Below are 14,299 nucleotides of genomic sequence, written 5' to 3'. Positions count from 1 at the left end.
TTCTGTGAGGCAGAGGAGACCATTTCATCTAACAATGCCGATAGCCTTTACTACCATTACCATGCATACCTTTACAAGATAATTTGTTGCAATGGTATGCGTGGTTAGGGCCCATTCATGGTAATGGGGCATGCGTTGTAACAACCATCTGTGGTAACAGGTGCGTTGTAATGGCTGTTTCCCCTTCAATCATATACTGAATCACAAAATATTTTGAAGATCTTTTCTCAGGATTCCCGGTACTCCTTCAGCAATACATCTAAACTAGGGAGGTGTTTCAGTTGAATGGAGCCTGTGTTATAAGAGTACGTAGTAACTTGCGCTTTCAGTACAGATGGGAAGGAGATAGATATTTTTTAATTAGGTTAAGAATTTGACCTTCTACACTTTTAATGGCAAAAGATCTGATCTATCCAATTATTAAAGTCCTGAATCTGGCAATATGAAATAAATAATGCCTTTCTTCCTAATAGTATGTTTTGAACTTTGGTTTAAACAAATGCACGTGACTCCGTCCAGCTTACAATTGAAGAATTATTGATTATCATTTTTATTGAACTTCTTCATATTCTAAACAACTTATTATGGGAAAAAATGTTGTATTTATTTAATGCAGGTTAAGCATTGCTAAGAAGGAACAACATCAATTAATTGCGAGTATCTTGGAAGTTGCCTGCCAGGCTCTAAACCCAGCCCTAAGTCACACCTGTACTAGTGTATAATCAATTGTTTTAATTTTTTAGGTTCTCTCGGCCTCATTATGGGGTGGGATGCTGGTCCCTATTGGGGACAAGCCATCTAGTATTGCTGATAGGTAAGTTAATGAAAAAAGTTCCCATGTGTATTTATTGCATGAATAATGATTGACAGCTGAAATTATTTGGAGGTAGCTAATACTGGGGTACTCGATGTCTGATTATTGTTCCTTACTATCTAATAAAATGAAAAGGGTATTTATGTTTTAAATAACTAGAATTTGTTCTTTATTTGCTTCTTCTTGGTGTGCGAACTACTTGACCAAGAAAAAACTGGTAGTTCCAAGACAGCTGTTTTAATCTAAGTACAGCATGTATTAAATAATTTATAACAGGTTAATTGATTGTGAACTAGATATTAAGGGTAGTAATAATATTTTGATAGTGCTTCATCTTAAAATGCCTTATGTGAAGAAAAGATATTAAAGCAGAGCAGACTAATGCACACATTCCAGAGGTTTGTGTGTAAGCTGACGGTCACAGGTTCAAATCTCGCCAGGTCCACTCAGCCTTTCATGCTTCTGAAGTCAATAAAATGAGAATTGTTGAGTTGGGTAATAACACTTGTGATCAGTACTTAAGGACAAATGGTAGAATGCACTATAGATGTGTAGTTAATGTAAGAATTCTGGTTCTTCTTCTTATTCTTCTTCTTATTATTATTATTATTAATATTATTATTATTACTACTACTACTACTACTACTTTAAGGAAATCTCTCTTTTTGTATGGTCACCCCCCCCCCCCCCCCACCCCACCACCAAAGTTTTGACTGAGGCTGCTGGTTTTTCAACCCTGAGTGCACTGAGGCTTGCTAACCAGATCTCATTGCCAGTGCCCTTACCTTAAGATGTTTGTTTGATTGGCTTATACCCAACTGGCATAACCAAACTTACTTGTAAGTCCCTAGTATACAGTACCCATGGCCTGCAAATTAGAGGGTCATCCCAGGTACTGCTGTACTAGTTGTGCAACCCAAGTCAACCTTAAGGTAGGACTATCGAGCCTTAAGGCACGAGGCTGTACGTTAGAAAGTGAAACATGTACTTTTACATGTTCTAACAGTAAAGACCTGCAGTTGTTGTTTTTACTGTGGAAAAGGCTAGTAGTCCCATTGGCGAGTGCAGAGTTACTGGCTGGCACTTCAGTCCTGCTAACGCCTGTCTGGTACTACTGAAGTGAGTACTGTAAGGTATCACACAACTCGTTACATTAAGCACGACTTGATCCTCAAGTCGAAATAAATGTAGCTAGTTGTGATGTCCAAGATTTACAAAGTTGCCACATTACGGGCAAAGTCTACTGTACCCATTTACTGTAGCACAGTGGGGTCTGTCCCCGAGACCACTTTTCATCATCCTGGGGAGCCGTGTATATGACTCCCATGAATGGACACAATGTAAGCCTACGTGGGGTAGAGGTGTTACCCCGACTGGTAGATAACCACATGGGTCTTGCCCAAATAGCAAGCTTCAAAGGGGAAGCCACCTTTGAAGGGCAAATGTCAGACACTTGGGAGATGGTCTGTTCTATTGTTTAGGTAGACAGGCTGGCACTAGGATCAGAGAGAGAAAGCCAATTGACAAACCTGTTTTTCAGTGCCTTGTAACCCATTGGTGACCACACCTCTGGGTTTGGATAGGGAGTTTGCACGCAGAGAGAGGTTTCTACTATGTTGAAAGTGGACAGATTGGAGACTTCTGGCATTAATAGATGCCAGTCTTCACAGAAAGAAGTCATCAAGAGGAAGGGAATGTGCTAGATATTGGCTAGGTAACTCTGACCTCCCTTGAAGGTATTTCTGGACATAAAAAGGGCACACCTGGCACCCAGAAACCATATCTTGTTGGACTGATGAAGAGAACTGAAGGACTGCCCTGCTGCACCAAGGACCTGGCGAAGAGAGGTTGCACCTGCTGGATAGCCAAGGAAAGGACTGTCCCTGCTGTGTCCTTCTTCTGAAAACGTTGACTCTTGAGCCCAGCAAAGCTAGAGACTACAAAGGTCAGTTGGCGTTCGAAGCACTAGAACACAACAGCTGAAGAGTCCTGCTGGGGCGAGTTGGTTGCACAGATTCCCATATTGCCGCTCCTCTCTGCCGTGCAGCCCAAAGGACCATGACCTGACTCACAAAAGTTGCCCCGTGTCTCGTAGAGCCATTGGAGTGCTGCTTGGTCACCCAGAAGGCAAGTTACCACCAAAATAAGGGAACAATTTAAACCTCTGTACCAGGAAACTTGTAGCCCAGTGGCGACTGGGCTTCTGCCAAGCTCGAGAGGACTTTGATGGACATCGACTCCAGTGGCCAACTTCGCCTCACCAAGCACGTTGACCAAGGAGTAGCAGCAGGAAGACCCCTATCAGCCACACAGCATCTTTAGCATCCCTAAACATCTTCAACATCATATCTCCCTTCCATCTCGACCACACCATAGAAGTCAATGACAAGGAGCCACTGACACTTCAACTAGACTTGTAGACTGCTTTTCTCGTGGAGGTAACTATTTTTGTGGACCTTGCTGGTTCCCCTGACTGGCTCTCTGTCGTAGTTGGTTGCCTAAAGTACCTCTAAGTAATCACGTTGATACTTGCACAAGTTTTATTGAAAAAATTTAAAGTGTCAGATTTGTTGAATTTGCTAATGATTGTTTGCGGTTAAGTAAAACGCTGTGATTTTACTATTTCTTGTACATTCTGTATTTCCAGAGCCCTCCAGTGTAGCCTTTTCGTTTTGGTGTCTAAAAATATATTTAAAAAATGGAATCAATTTTTATAAATTGGTGTCGGATTTCTTGAGTGTCTCATGTCTTCTTCATTTGTTTTGATGCTGTTTAAATGCTTTACACTGGTTCCTTTGTATAAGCTGACTGCTCAGAGCCACAGCTACCCATGGCTGAGCTAAGGTGACTGGTCCTAAAGGGATTGGTAGTATATTACATGGTGAGGTAACAGCCACACCCAATATTTCACCCTATTTCCTCACAATTACAATTCCCTTTTATAAGTTGTTTTGATAGTGAAAGTGTCAGACTTGCAGATGTGTATTCTAGATTCATTTGTATGTACTTTTGAAAATATCAGCTTAATTTACAGAATAAAAAGGGCATTGGAGTTGTTACGTCAGCTGCCTACAGGAACAACTATTAAGGGCAGAAAGAGGTGGTTGCCAGTGGAGGGATTATGAGGGACAAGGCTTGGCAAATGATTGATGTGTGTTAGACCTGGCATCATTGGCATGGTTTACCCTGTCTTTTTGCCTCTGCTTTCTGTATTTTTGAGACTCTGCTGGATTTCGTTTTTGCTGGTTTCGGTACTCTGGGCACGTTACCACTGCTGAGTTACTGTATATGTTGGTGCAAATACTTTACACATTGCCTCTGAGATAAGCCTGACTGTCTGTGCCAAGCTACCAAGGGGGCGAGCAGAGGTTATCTCAGCTATGTATCTCCCTTACCCTGAGTACAGTGAGGGTCCCTACTTGGACAGGGTGTAAACTGACTGCCAGCTATAGACCCCATTTCTAACACTAGTGATCAGCGGTAAGGATAGTACTTGTATTTGTACCTGACATACAGTGATTGGTGTACACTACTGTTTCAGTGCAGACCATTACACAGCCACATACTGTTTTTCTCTTGGATTTTTGTTTTTCTTTTTTGTCCTTTTTGGGATTTCTCTGCCTTTTGAAACTTTGCACCTTTTGTTGAGCCTTATTCACAAGCATGTCTCATTCTGGGGAGCCATTAGCAGTTGCTACAAATGTAGTGTGTAAGCTGGAGAAGTTGGAGGATTACACAGTAGCCAAGATCAAACAGTTGTGTAAGGAGTTCAAATGTCTAATCAGAAGCTCCACCAAGGAGGAGGAGCTGCAAAAGCCAGCAAAAGAGGCTGAGGAGCACATAGCAGAAGAGAATGTCTCTGTGGGTGAGAAGGTGCATAGCATACATGCTGATTTGATGGATAAACAGGGCCTGCCTGGAGAGCCTCCAGGGCAGGCAGCAGTGATTCTTCTAAAGGGCTGACCCCAGAGAACTGAGTGACAGACAAGCAGAGAGAAGGCATAATTTGGAGCTTGAGAAGCTCAATCTGGAATCGGGCAAAACTGATAGAGAGGCAGAAGCAAAGAAAATGGCAATTGCCGTGGAAGAGAGAAAAATGTTGTTAGTTCATGAGCTGAGCTTAAAGGAACTGGGTCTGAAGGGCAGGTCCAACACAGATGGTTTTAGCAATACCACAGTGCAACCTGAGACTAGTGCACATTTCCAAAGATCTGGCAAAGGATTATAAGAGGAAGGATGACATTTACTTGTGGTTCAAAGGGTATGAGTCAGCTCTTCAGATGAATGTGGTCCCTTAGGTACACTGGGGGCAGGTCTGTAGAAGCACTTTGAGGCAGAGGGGAGGGATACCTTGACAGCCGTAGGAGATCCCCAGGGGACCATCTTCTCTACTATGAAGGACACCCTACTCACTAGGCATGGTCTCACTCCAGAGCAGTACAAGGAAAAGTTTAGGTCTTACTAGAAGGGGAATATTCAACCTTGGTTGGAATGTGTGGATTCTTTTTGCAGAGCACTGGATGGGTGGGTGAAGAGCAGCAAGGTAACAACTTATGAGGAGCTGACAATTTGATAGCATGTGAGCACTTGTATAGTCTTTGTTTTCCAGAGCTGCCAGCACCTAAGTGACAGCAAACTGAATGACCCTAGAAGCCTGCCCAGGAGGCGGAATGTTTGGAAAGTTCCAGGGTCCAAAAGAGGCATGTGGGAGACTCCACCAAGGTTGGGCAGGGTCCCCATCAGAAGAAGTTGGGGGGCAAGGGTAAACGGGGGGAGTTCCCTAAAGGGCCTCCACCTAGTTCCCAGGGTAAGGATTCCCTTCCACCAGGTGAGAAGAAGCCTTGGATCTCTACAGGGAAACCTGCACAGAAGAGTCCCCGCAGGTGTTATGCATATGATCGGAGTGTCACATGAGGGGGGATCCCAAGTGTCCTAAGCGGACACCGGCACCCACTGGTGCACAGTCACAGGGTTTGGCCAGTGTAGCGCATGGGGGAGCAGTTGGTTCCAGGAGAAGGGTGGAAGCCAGCTGAGATGACCCTTATCTCACTAGGGGACAGTGAGATGCTCTAGAGGACCCTCATGCTTGAGTACACTAAGAAGTACAGGCAGTGGGTAACCATCAATGTTCAGAGGGTTGAGGCTCTGAGAGACACTGGAGCCGGTGTGACTACTTTTGGGTGTCACCTGGTGTCTGAAGAGCAGGTGGTCCTCAATGTGCTTCAAGTAGTTGCTGTTGAAAACTTTGAGTGCCTGTGCAAGGTGGCGCAGGTTCCCTTTGAATGGGGGAAGGGGGCCTCAGGTTCCTGTGGGTAGCTGTGAGTCCAACCATGCCTGTTAATTGTCTGCTAGGTAACAACCTGGAGGATTCCCCTTGGTGTGAGGTGGAGGGCCAGGTGCACTTGGAGATGTTGGGTCCGCCTGGTTGGGCATACGTGACCACCCGGTCTATGGCAGCCAGACAGGGTGATTAAGAGGGCCTGGAGGCTGAAAGAGTGGCCCAGGTGCCTGCCAGGAAGAGGAGGGGCAGGAGGTGCAGGAAACCTGTAAAGAAGTTCCCACGGTCCAGGAGGAGGCAGAACCTGAGGGGGACGTCCCGGAGCCTACAGGGAACAAGTGGCTGAACTGAGGGATGTGCCTGAGCTGACCCATTGGCAGCAGGAAGCGGATCACATCAGGGAAGAGTTCTGCGAGGCGCAGAAGACATGCCCTTCTCTTGAGGGTCTGCGGCGGCAGGCTGCAGACCAGGCGGCTGGCAAGGAGTCTGGATCACACTGGATTTACTGGGAGGATTGCCTCCTCTATAGTGAGCCTAAGGTTGCTGAGCCAGGGACAGCATGAGAGCTGGTGGTACCCAAGCGCTTCAGAACCTTCCTACTGGGTTTGGCTCATGATGTGCCTTTAGCAGGACATTTGGAGCAGGACAAAATCTATGAGAGGATTGTCACATCACCCACTTTTACTAGACCCAAATGCATACTGTAGGTCTTGCCAGACTTGCCAGGCAAGTGGCAAGAGTAGGGGGAGATACAAAGCTCCCCTCCAACCCTTCCCTGTTCTGAGCACCCCTTTTGAGCGGGTGGGAATCAACATTGTGGGGCCTCTAAACCCCAAGACAGCCATCGGCAAAAGGTTCATCCTGGTCTTGGTGGACTCTCTGAGGTCAGTGACAGCCGCTGTGGTAGGCTGGGCATTGATGTTTTTTTTTACCCGCATGGGGTTCCCCAAGGAGGTGGTATCTGAACGGGGTACCAACTTCATATCTACATAAATGAAGTCTCTGTGGAAGTAGTGTGGGGTAACCTACAAGTTCACCACTCCGTACCAACACCAATCCCCAAGGAAATGGGTTGGTTGAAAGGTTCAACCTCATCCTGAAAGGCATGGTTATGGGTCTGTCAGAACCCATGGGATGTAGGTGGGATGTCCTTTTGCCATGCCTTCTCTTTGCATACAGGGACGTACCACAGAAGGAACTTGGTTTTATCCCCTTTGAGCTGCTGTTTGGGTACCCTATGAGGGGACCTCTGAGTCTGGTGAAAGACTGCTGTAAGAAAGCTCCCAGTAGGCCCACCCATGACGTATTTAGCTACCTGCTGGTCTTCAAGAAACCAGACTGCGCGCTTCAAGAAGCTTGCTCAGGAGAACCTGGAAGCAAGCCAGAAGGGCATGAAACAATGGTATGACCAGAATGCCACTCTGTTTGGATTTTAGCCTGGCTAGAAAGTGTGGGTTATGGCCCCTGTGGAACCTTGTGCACCACAGGACAAGTGGACTGGGCCTTTTGAGGTGGTGGAGGGCAAGAGTAATGTCGCCTATTTGGTGAACTTGCAGACTCCCAGGAACCTTTTGAGAGTCCTACATGTGTACCGCCCCGAAGCGCATTTAGAGAGGTCTGAACTGACTATGCTCTTGGCAATAGATGATGGAATGGAGGAGGAGAGTGAACCTCTTCCTGACCTCCTGTCTGCTCAAGAAAAAGGTGGGTCTGTGGAGGGTGCGAACCTCTCCCCAACACTGACCATGAAACAGCAGAGGGACTGTCACCAGTTGCTGGGACAGTTTGCCTCTCTATTTTCCTTGACCCCAGTGGTCACTCATTTGTGTACACACGATGTGTACACTGGGGACAGACCATTTGTGAAACATAAGATCAACAGAGTGACTGGGAAGGTTAGAGCCAGCATCAAGGAAGAGGTTTCCAAAATGCTAGCCTTAGGGATGATAGAGTTCTCCAAAAGTCCTTGAACCTGCCCAGTGGTCTTGGTCCCAAAGGCTGCTGCCCTAGGTGCCACTCCTGAACATAGGTTCTTCCTGGACTACCGTGGACTCCACGCCATTACTGAGACTGATGCGCACCCCATCCCCAGAGCTGATGCGCTCATAGATAGGCTAGGACCTCCTAAGTTTCTCAGCATGTTTGACTTCACATCTAGGTATGGCAGATTGCTTTGACAGATGGGGCCATTTAGAGGTCAGCATTTTCAACATAAGAGGGGCACTATCAGTTCCAGGTCATGCCTTTTGGGTTGAAGAATGCCCCTGCCACCTTTCAGAGGTTGGTCAAACAGGTTTTGGCTGGGTTGGAGGATTTTAGCGCAGCCTACCTGTATGACACTCCAGTGCCCAGCTCCAGCTGGGAGTATCACCTGCCTCACTTCTCCAAAGTGTTGAAGGCCCTGCAGAAGGTATGCCTTACTATTAAGGGCAGTAAGTGCCAAATAGGGCAGAGATCTGGGGTTTACCTGGGACACCAGGTGCGGAGTGGCCAGGTGGCCCCCACCACAGCCCAAAATGGATGCCATTCTGGCTTGGAAACCCCCCAAGACCCAGACAGAGGTGAGATCCTTCTTAGGTCTCACGGTTACTATAGGAGATTTGTCAAGGGGTATGGCACTATTGCTGCCCCCTTGACAGATCTGACTTCCAGGAAGCAGCCCAAGAAAGTGATCTGGACTGAGGCTTGTTAGACCAACGTTGATGCCCTGAAGGCAGCCATGTGCACGGCACCCGACTTTTCCAAGGAATTTGTTGTGCAGGCTGACACTTCAGCATGATGTGGGAGCAGTTCTAGCATAGCTAAACCTAGAGGGCATAGACCAGCCTGTAGCCTTCCTTAGTAGGTGGTTAATCCCTATGGACCAGAAGTGGAGCGCAATTGAGAGGCTTTTGCTGTGGTCTGAGTGCTGAAGGAGCAAAGGCCCTATTTGGGACTCACATCTGGGTTCAGGCAGACCACAGGCCCCTCAGATGGTTAATGCAGATGAGGGATGAGAACCAAAAACTGCTGAGAAGGTCCATCTCCCTACAGAGAATGGAATTTATGATGGAACACCGCCCTGGTACAGAACACAGCAATGCTGATGGTCTGACCAGAGTCTTCCGCCTTAGTGATGAGAACTCCGATGAGGTCGGGTAGTTTTCCCTCACTTTAGCTGGGGGGATGGGGCACGTGTTAGACCTGGCATACTTGGCGTGATTTCCCCTGTCTTTTTGCCTCTGCTTCCTGTATTTTTGACTGTGTGCTGAATTTCGGTTTGCTAGTTTCTGTACTCTGGGCACTTTACGACTGCTGACCAGTGCTAAATTGCAAGTGCTCCCTGTGTAAATTGTAATTATGATTGGTTATCTCTGATTGGCATATGTGATTTACTAGTAAGTCCCTAGTAACGTGCACTAGAGGTGCCCAGGGCCTGTAAATCAAATGCTACTAGTGGGCCTGCAGCACTGATTGTGCCACCCACATGAGTAATGCTGTAAGCGTGTCTCAGACCTGCCACTACAGTGTCTGTGTATGCAGTTTTGCACTGCCAATTCGACATGGCAAGTGCACCCACTGGACAGGCCCAAACCTTCTCTTTTACTACATGTAAGTCAACTCTAAGGCAGGCCTTAGGTAGCTCCATTGGCAGGGTGCAGTTGATTTAAAAGGTAGGACATGTCTGGTGTGATTTACATGTCCTGGTAGTGAGATACTGCCAAATCCATTTTTCACTATTGCAAGGGCTTTCTCTCCCATAGGTTAACATGGGGATTGCCTTTAAATATCTTTTAAGTGCAGTTTCCCATCGTGAGCAGATGGAGTTTGGGGTCTCTGAGCTCACAATTTAAAAATGCTTTGTTTGGTAAAGTTGTTTTTTAGATTGTCTGTTTGAAAATGCCACTTTTAGAAAGTGGGCACTTTCTTGCTTAACCATTCTGTCCCTCTTCTTGGCTGCTGACTCCACATCTCGGTCACACTGACAGTTGGGCAGTTTGTGAATTCACTGTAGACAGTGACACAAAGGGAGCTGAGGTGTGTCCTGCATATCCTGGTGAGTCTTCCTGGGCTTGGGTGGGAGAGAGGAGCTGCCATCTCCACTTGTAGGTATTGTGCCTGACCTCACACAATACAGTCTCCAACCCCCTAGAGTGAGGCTGGGGCAAGGGCAGGGAGAGGCAGGGTCTTGTGCACTACAAAGACTTTCCTCTGAAGTTTTCCTACTTCAAAGGCAGACATTAGTATAAGTATTGGGCTGCTGACCCCACAACTTTAGAACACTGTTGGATCAAGAGGGACCTCTGCCAAGGAGAAGAGCTGAAGAGATGCGAGGAGGAGTACTGTCCCTCTCCTGTGTGTGCTTTGCTGGGTTGGCCTGCAGTTACTGCTTGTGCCTTAGAGAGGACAAAGACCGAACTTTGCTGTGTATCCTGCTTTTGAAGTTTCTCCAAGGGCTTGAACCGAGCTTGCCTCCTGTTAAGAAGTCTCAGGGACATCAAAGACTTCACCTGCCAGCTCCTGGGCTATCTTGCTGTTTCAAGGTGGAGCTTCAGGGAGAAAGTATATGCCCTCAGCTGTCTCTTGCTTGAGGTCAATGAGTAGGGAATTGCACCCCGAGGTGACGGGAACAATTGTCACCTGATTGGGATTTCCTTTTGTGGATCTCTTTGCCATGAACTGGAACAGAACGTGTCCTTACTTTTGTGCACTACACTTCCTGACAGATGGTTTCATAGAGGATTCTTTCAGGCTGAGCTTGTTTCAGGGCATGTTCTATACCTTCCCTCTAACTCCGCTTCATCTATAGTACAGTGAAAAGTGTGGGAGGATTAGATGCAGCTGACTCATATCACTCCAGACTAGACTAGTAGGGTCTGGTCCATCAGTCTCTTGGCACTTTCGTACAACTGCCTGTTCCCATCCGAAACAGAACAGACCTACTCTCATAGTAGGATAGTCGGATATTCTACCCCAAACACCAAACTCTGCTGCTGCCTGTGAGTTGATTAACCGATGCAAGCCAGAATTCTTTTGCTTTCCTGATGAGGTCGCAGATGTCCTCTTGTACACTAGCAAGCCTTGCACCAAATTCATCTGATGCAAGTTAAGCAAGACTGAAGGCATTAATCCTTTTACATTTCTCCTGTCCTACATCTTGAGTTTTGTACTGTCCCTTGCACACCAGATTCAATAGAAGCTACAGTTAAAGGCTACTTGTAGCTCTGCATTCGTTTGTGTCTTCTTAACCAATCTTCCCCCTATGAATCGGTACTAGCGGCACCCTTTGAAAGGTTTATTTTGCTTGTTTCTTTTTATTTAAGCTCAGTGGGATTTGACTGGGTTCACTTGCTTAATAGCATCTCTGTTTAAGCCGATGCGCAGTTGCTGGGATCATGTCTTGCGCTTAGGATTGGAGTACTTCACTCTTTCAGTTTGTCCATCCTTCATGGTTTTCTGCCTGTATAAATTGGCCTTTAGCTTCCGGTCCATCCTTCTTACCCAAAGTGGCTTTAGCATTTCTTTCTTCCCTTCTGCAATAGATCTGCATATACACTTTGTCTCCACTAACAATAAAGAGCATAAATAGAAATCGTGCATTCTCATTCTAACACATAAAGCCTGCAGCAAAGCTTCCAGTTGGTGCGGAATTCATTCAATTGGAACATGATGCAAGAAAATGTGTGCTTTAGAGCAAGCAACCTTTGTTCAAGTATTCTTGAAAATATCCCTTTGACTAAGAGTCTAAAGTATGCCATGTATGCCTTTCATTTTTTAGTGAGGTGAAATCTGCATTAAGACATTTTAACCTGGATGGGATTACTGTCTAAACTGATGGAAAGTTGACACCATTGACCATGAGTTTGTAAAATGGTTAAAGCTTTACTTAGTCGCAGAAATTGTTGTAAGATTAAAACGTTGCTTCTTGAAGATCTCTGTTAAGATCAGACGTGTTAGTGCACCTTCTGCGGCGTTTTGAAGCTTAAATCTCTCACTCACAAGTGCATCTTTAAATGTTCTTTCTTTTTTCTGGACTGGACAAACATGCACCTAGATTGTGGCATTATGCAGCCCAAATAGCAGTTTAAAAATACAACACTGCATGAGATCTACTCGTCATGTGAGTCTGCCTGCAAAGGCTACAGGCTGTAGTTCAATGTAGGCATTAATTTATCTGATAATGCTCACGGAGAGGGGCCTTTGATGCATCAGACATATTTTTACTTAATTATACAAAGACAGAGTGTAAAGAAGAAGCCTTAGATTTCAGAGAGGCAAGATCTTGACAGTGCCACTTTTTTTCCCAGCCAAATGCAACTGCATCCTTTCAAGTTTTGAGGCATCTCAAATTGAACAATCTTTGTCTTATCCGTATTAATAGATAACTTGTTAATAGTGCAAAATTCACACAACATGCTAAGAGAATTCTGCTAACCCATAGCGGTTAGCTTCTTTATCATCAGCATGTAGTAGAATTGGTAACAGGCAGCCCCAGACTTCTATTAACCAAGCCTGCTAGCTCTAGGTTTACAAGTGACGCCTTGTTGTAGACATTTGTTGATCTGGATCTTGTCTGTTGTAATAGTGTTGGTGGTGAGTTTCATTTTACCCACCTATCCAAGTACAATGCAGATTTGGATTGTAATAACGGTAGTATTCCCAATCTGGCCAGTGTAGATCACGTTTTGACCCACACAATCAAAAATTTAAGTTAATAAATGATGTGTACAGGAAAGCTCCTTTTGTTTCAACAGATGAATAAGCAACAAAAGAGCTACCAATTTTTCTTCTCCTGTCCTTCAGGAATCCCGAAAGTCCATTTGATAGAAAGGAATAATGTCACAGTCTTTGGCAGTCTCCTCCAATTCCTGCACTAGAATTTTGGAAATGCATTTGTCATCAACATCAAGGAGAGCTATTATTCACTAGCTTACGGGACTAAGGTGGGAACCTTTATTATAAATTGGAAACAACTCCAAATGTTGACTGTTCTCCTCGTTGCCATTCAGTAAGAAACAAAATAGAGGAAGCTGCTAAGCACAGGCCATACAGTTGCACAAGAAGATTGATGCTGGTAGCCCATTTGGACCAGCGGCACCATTTGGCTTAAAACTATTTGCCATTAGCTAAGTTATAGTTTTAACCACCATTTTATTCAATATAGTTCTCAGGGTACCATCAGTGCCTGGCAAATTAGATGCAGGATTATATTGATTGTTACATACAGAGCAATAATGTGCTGGTGCCAAATATACTTCTATATATTTTTTATTTATTGTATGTATTTCGAGTTGGTGTATTTGAAGTGGAATAGTTTATATAAATAATTATATTTATTGTAATGTTGTTTTCATTATTAAGCTTGTCCCCAATATCTTTAATTAAAATTTAATTTGGTTGAATTTTTTAATATTTGTCTACTTTATCTCGCTGTTGAATGGGTACCCCCGCTCCTTCTAAGGCCCTTTTTTATTTTATTTATTGTCTTATGTATACAATTAATTATTTACATTAAATATTATTGACACCAAACGTTAATTTAATTTAAAAAAAATTAATATCCAAGACCCCAAAATAACTTAGGTCGGTGTAGTTGACCCTAGATAGAGTGGTTGGGCAGTGTGGTTGTAGAGTGATGTACTAGAGGGGCTGTGTAATAGGTGAGTCGGATGGAATGTTGCTATGAAGAACAAAATTCACTATCACACAAACTCCTTCCTTAAAGATTGTGTTGAGGTCAGAGGGACTAAAACTGAGACTACTTGCAGAAGAGGAAGAATGCACTAAAAAGCTTTGTGTGAAAGATGCTGCTTCAGGATCTGCCTCGGAGACAATACCTACTTTGCACTCTGCTTGAAAAACATTTTCCATCTTTTGGTCCCATTTTTCTGTCATCTCAATCTGTAATGAAACACTAAAGTTGCAGACTCTAAAATGCGTAAGAAGTCTATGTAGCTGCCACTGTATGTACTGTGCAGTTTATCTGAGCCTGAGGTTGATTGCGGCTGAAGGTTTTTCAGACTCGAGCAGGATTGGGAAGTTGAATGTACTAGTTTGCTAAGAGTCTGAGTGTGTTGCAGCATATAGGAAAGTAGTAACAGGCACGTTAAGTGAATCTTAGCAGTTCCTCCCCATCCCCCCCCATTGGTAGCACCTGTAACCCTGACCCTAACTGTAGCAGTACGCCTTAACAAGACTCTGATTTAAATCTTAGCTACACAATTTTT

At 44.9% G+C, this 14,299-nt stretch overlaps 1 protein-coding gene across 1 annotated transcript in view; it reads left to right on the top strand.

Annotated features, from left to right (window-relative positions):
* SAMM50 (SAMM50 sorting and assembly machinery component) overlaps positions 1–14,299 on the top strand; it is a 175,022-nt gene that overhangs the window by 92,555 nt on the left and 68,168 nt on the right. The window contains exon 11 of the mRNA XM_069228288.1: positions 744–814. Coding sequence (XP_069084389.1) covers positions 744–814 — 71 coding nt within the window. The remainder of the gene's footprint in view (positions 1–743; positions 815–14,299) is intronic.

This window comes from Pleurodeles waltl, chromosome 4_1, assembly GCF_031143425.1.
Source record: "Pleurodeles waltl isolate 20211129_DDA chromosome 4_1, aPleWal1.hap1.20221129, whole genome shotgun sequence".
NCBI classification, from domain to species: Eukaryota; Metazoa; Chordata; class Amphibia; order Caudata; family Salamandridae; genus Pleurodeles; species Pleurodeles waltl.
Note: the sequence above shows the minus strand (reverse complement) of the source record. Positions and strands in the feature narration are given on the sequence as shown.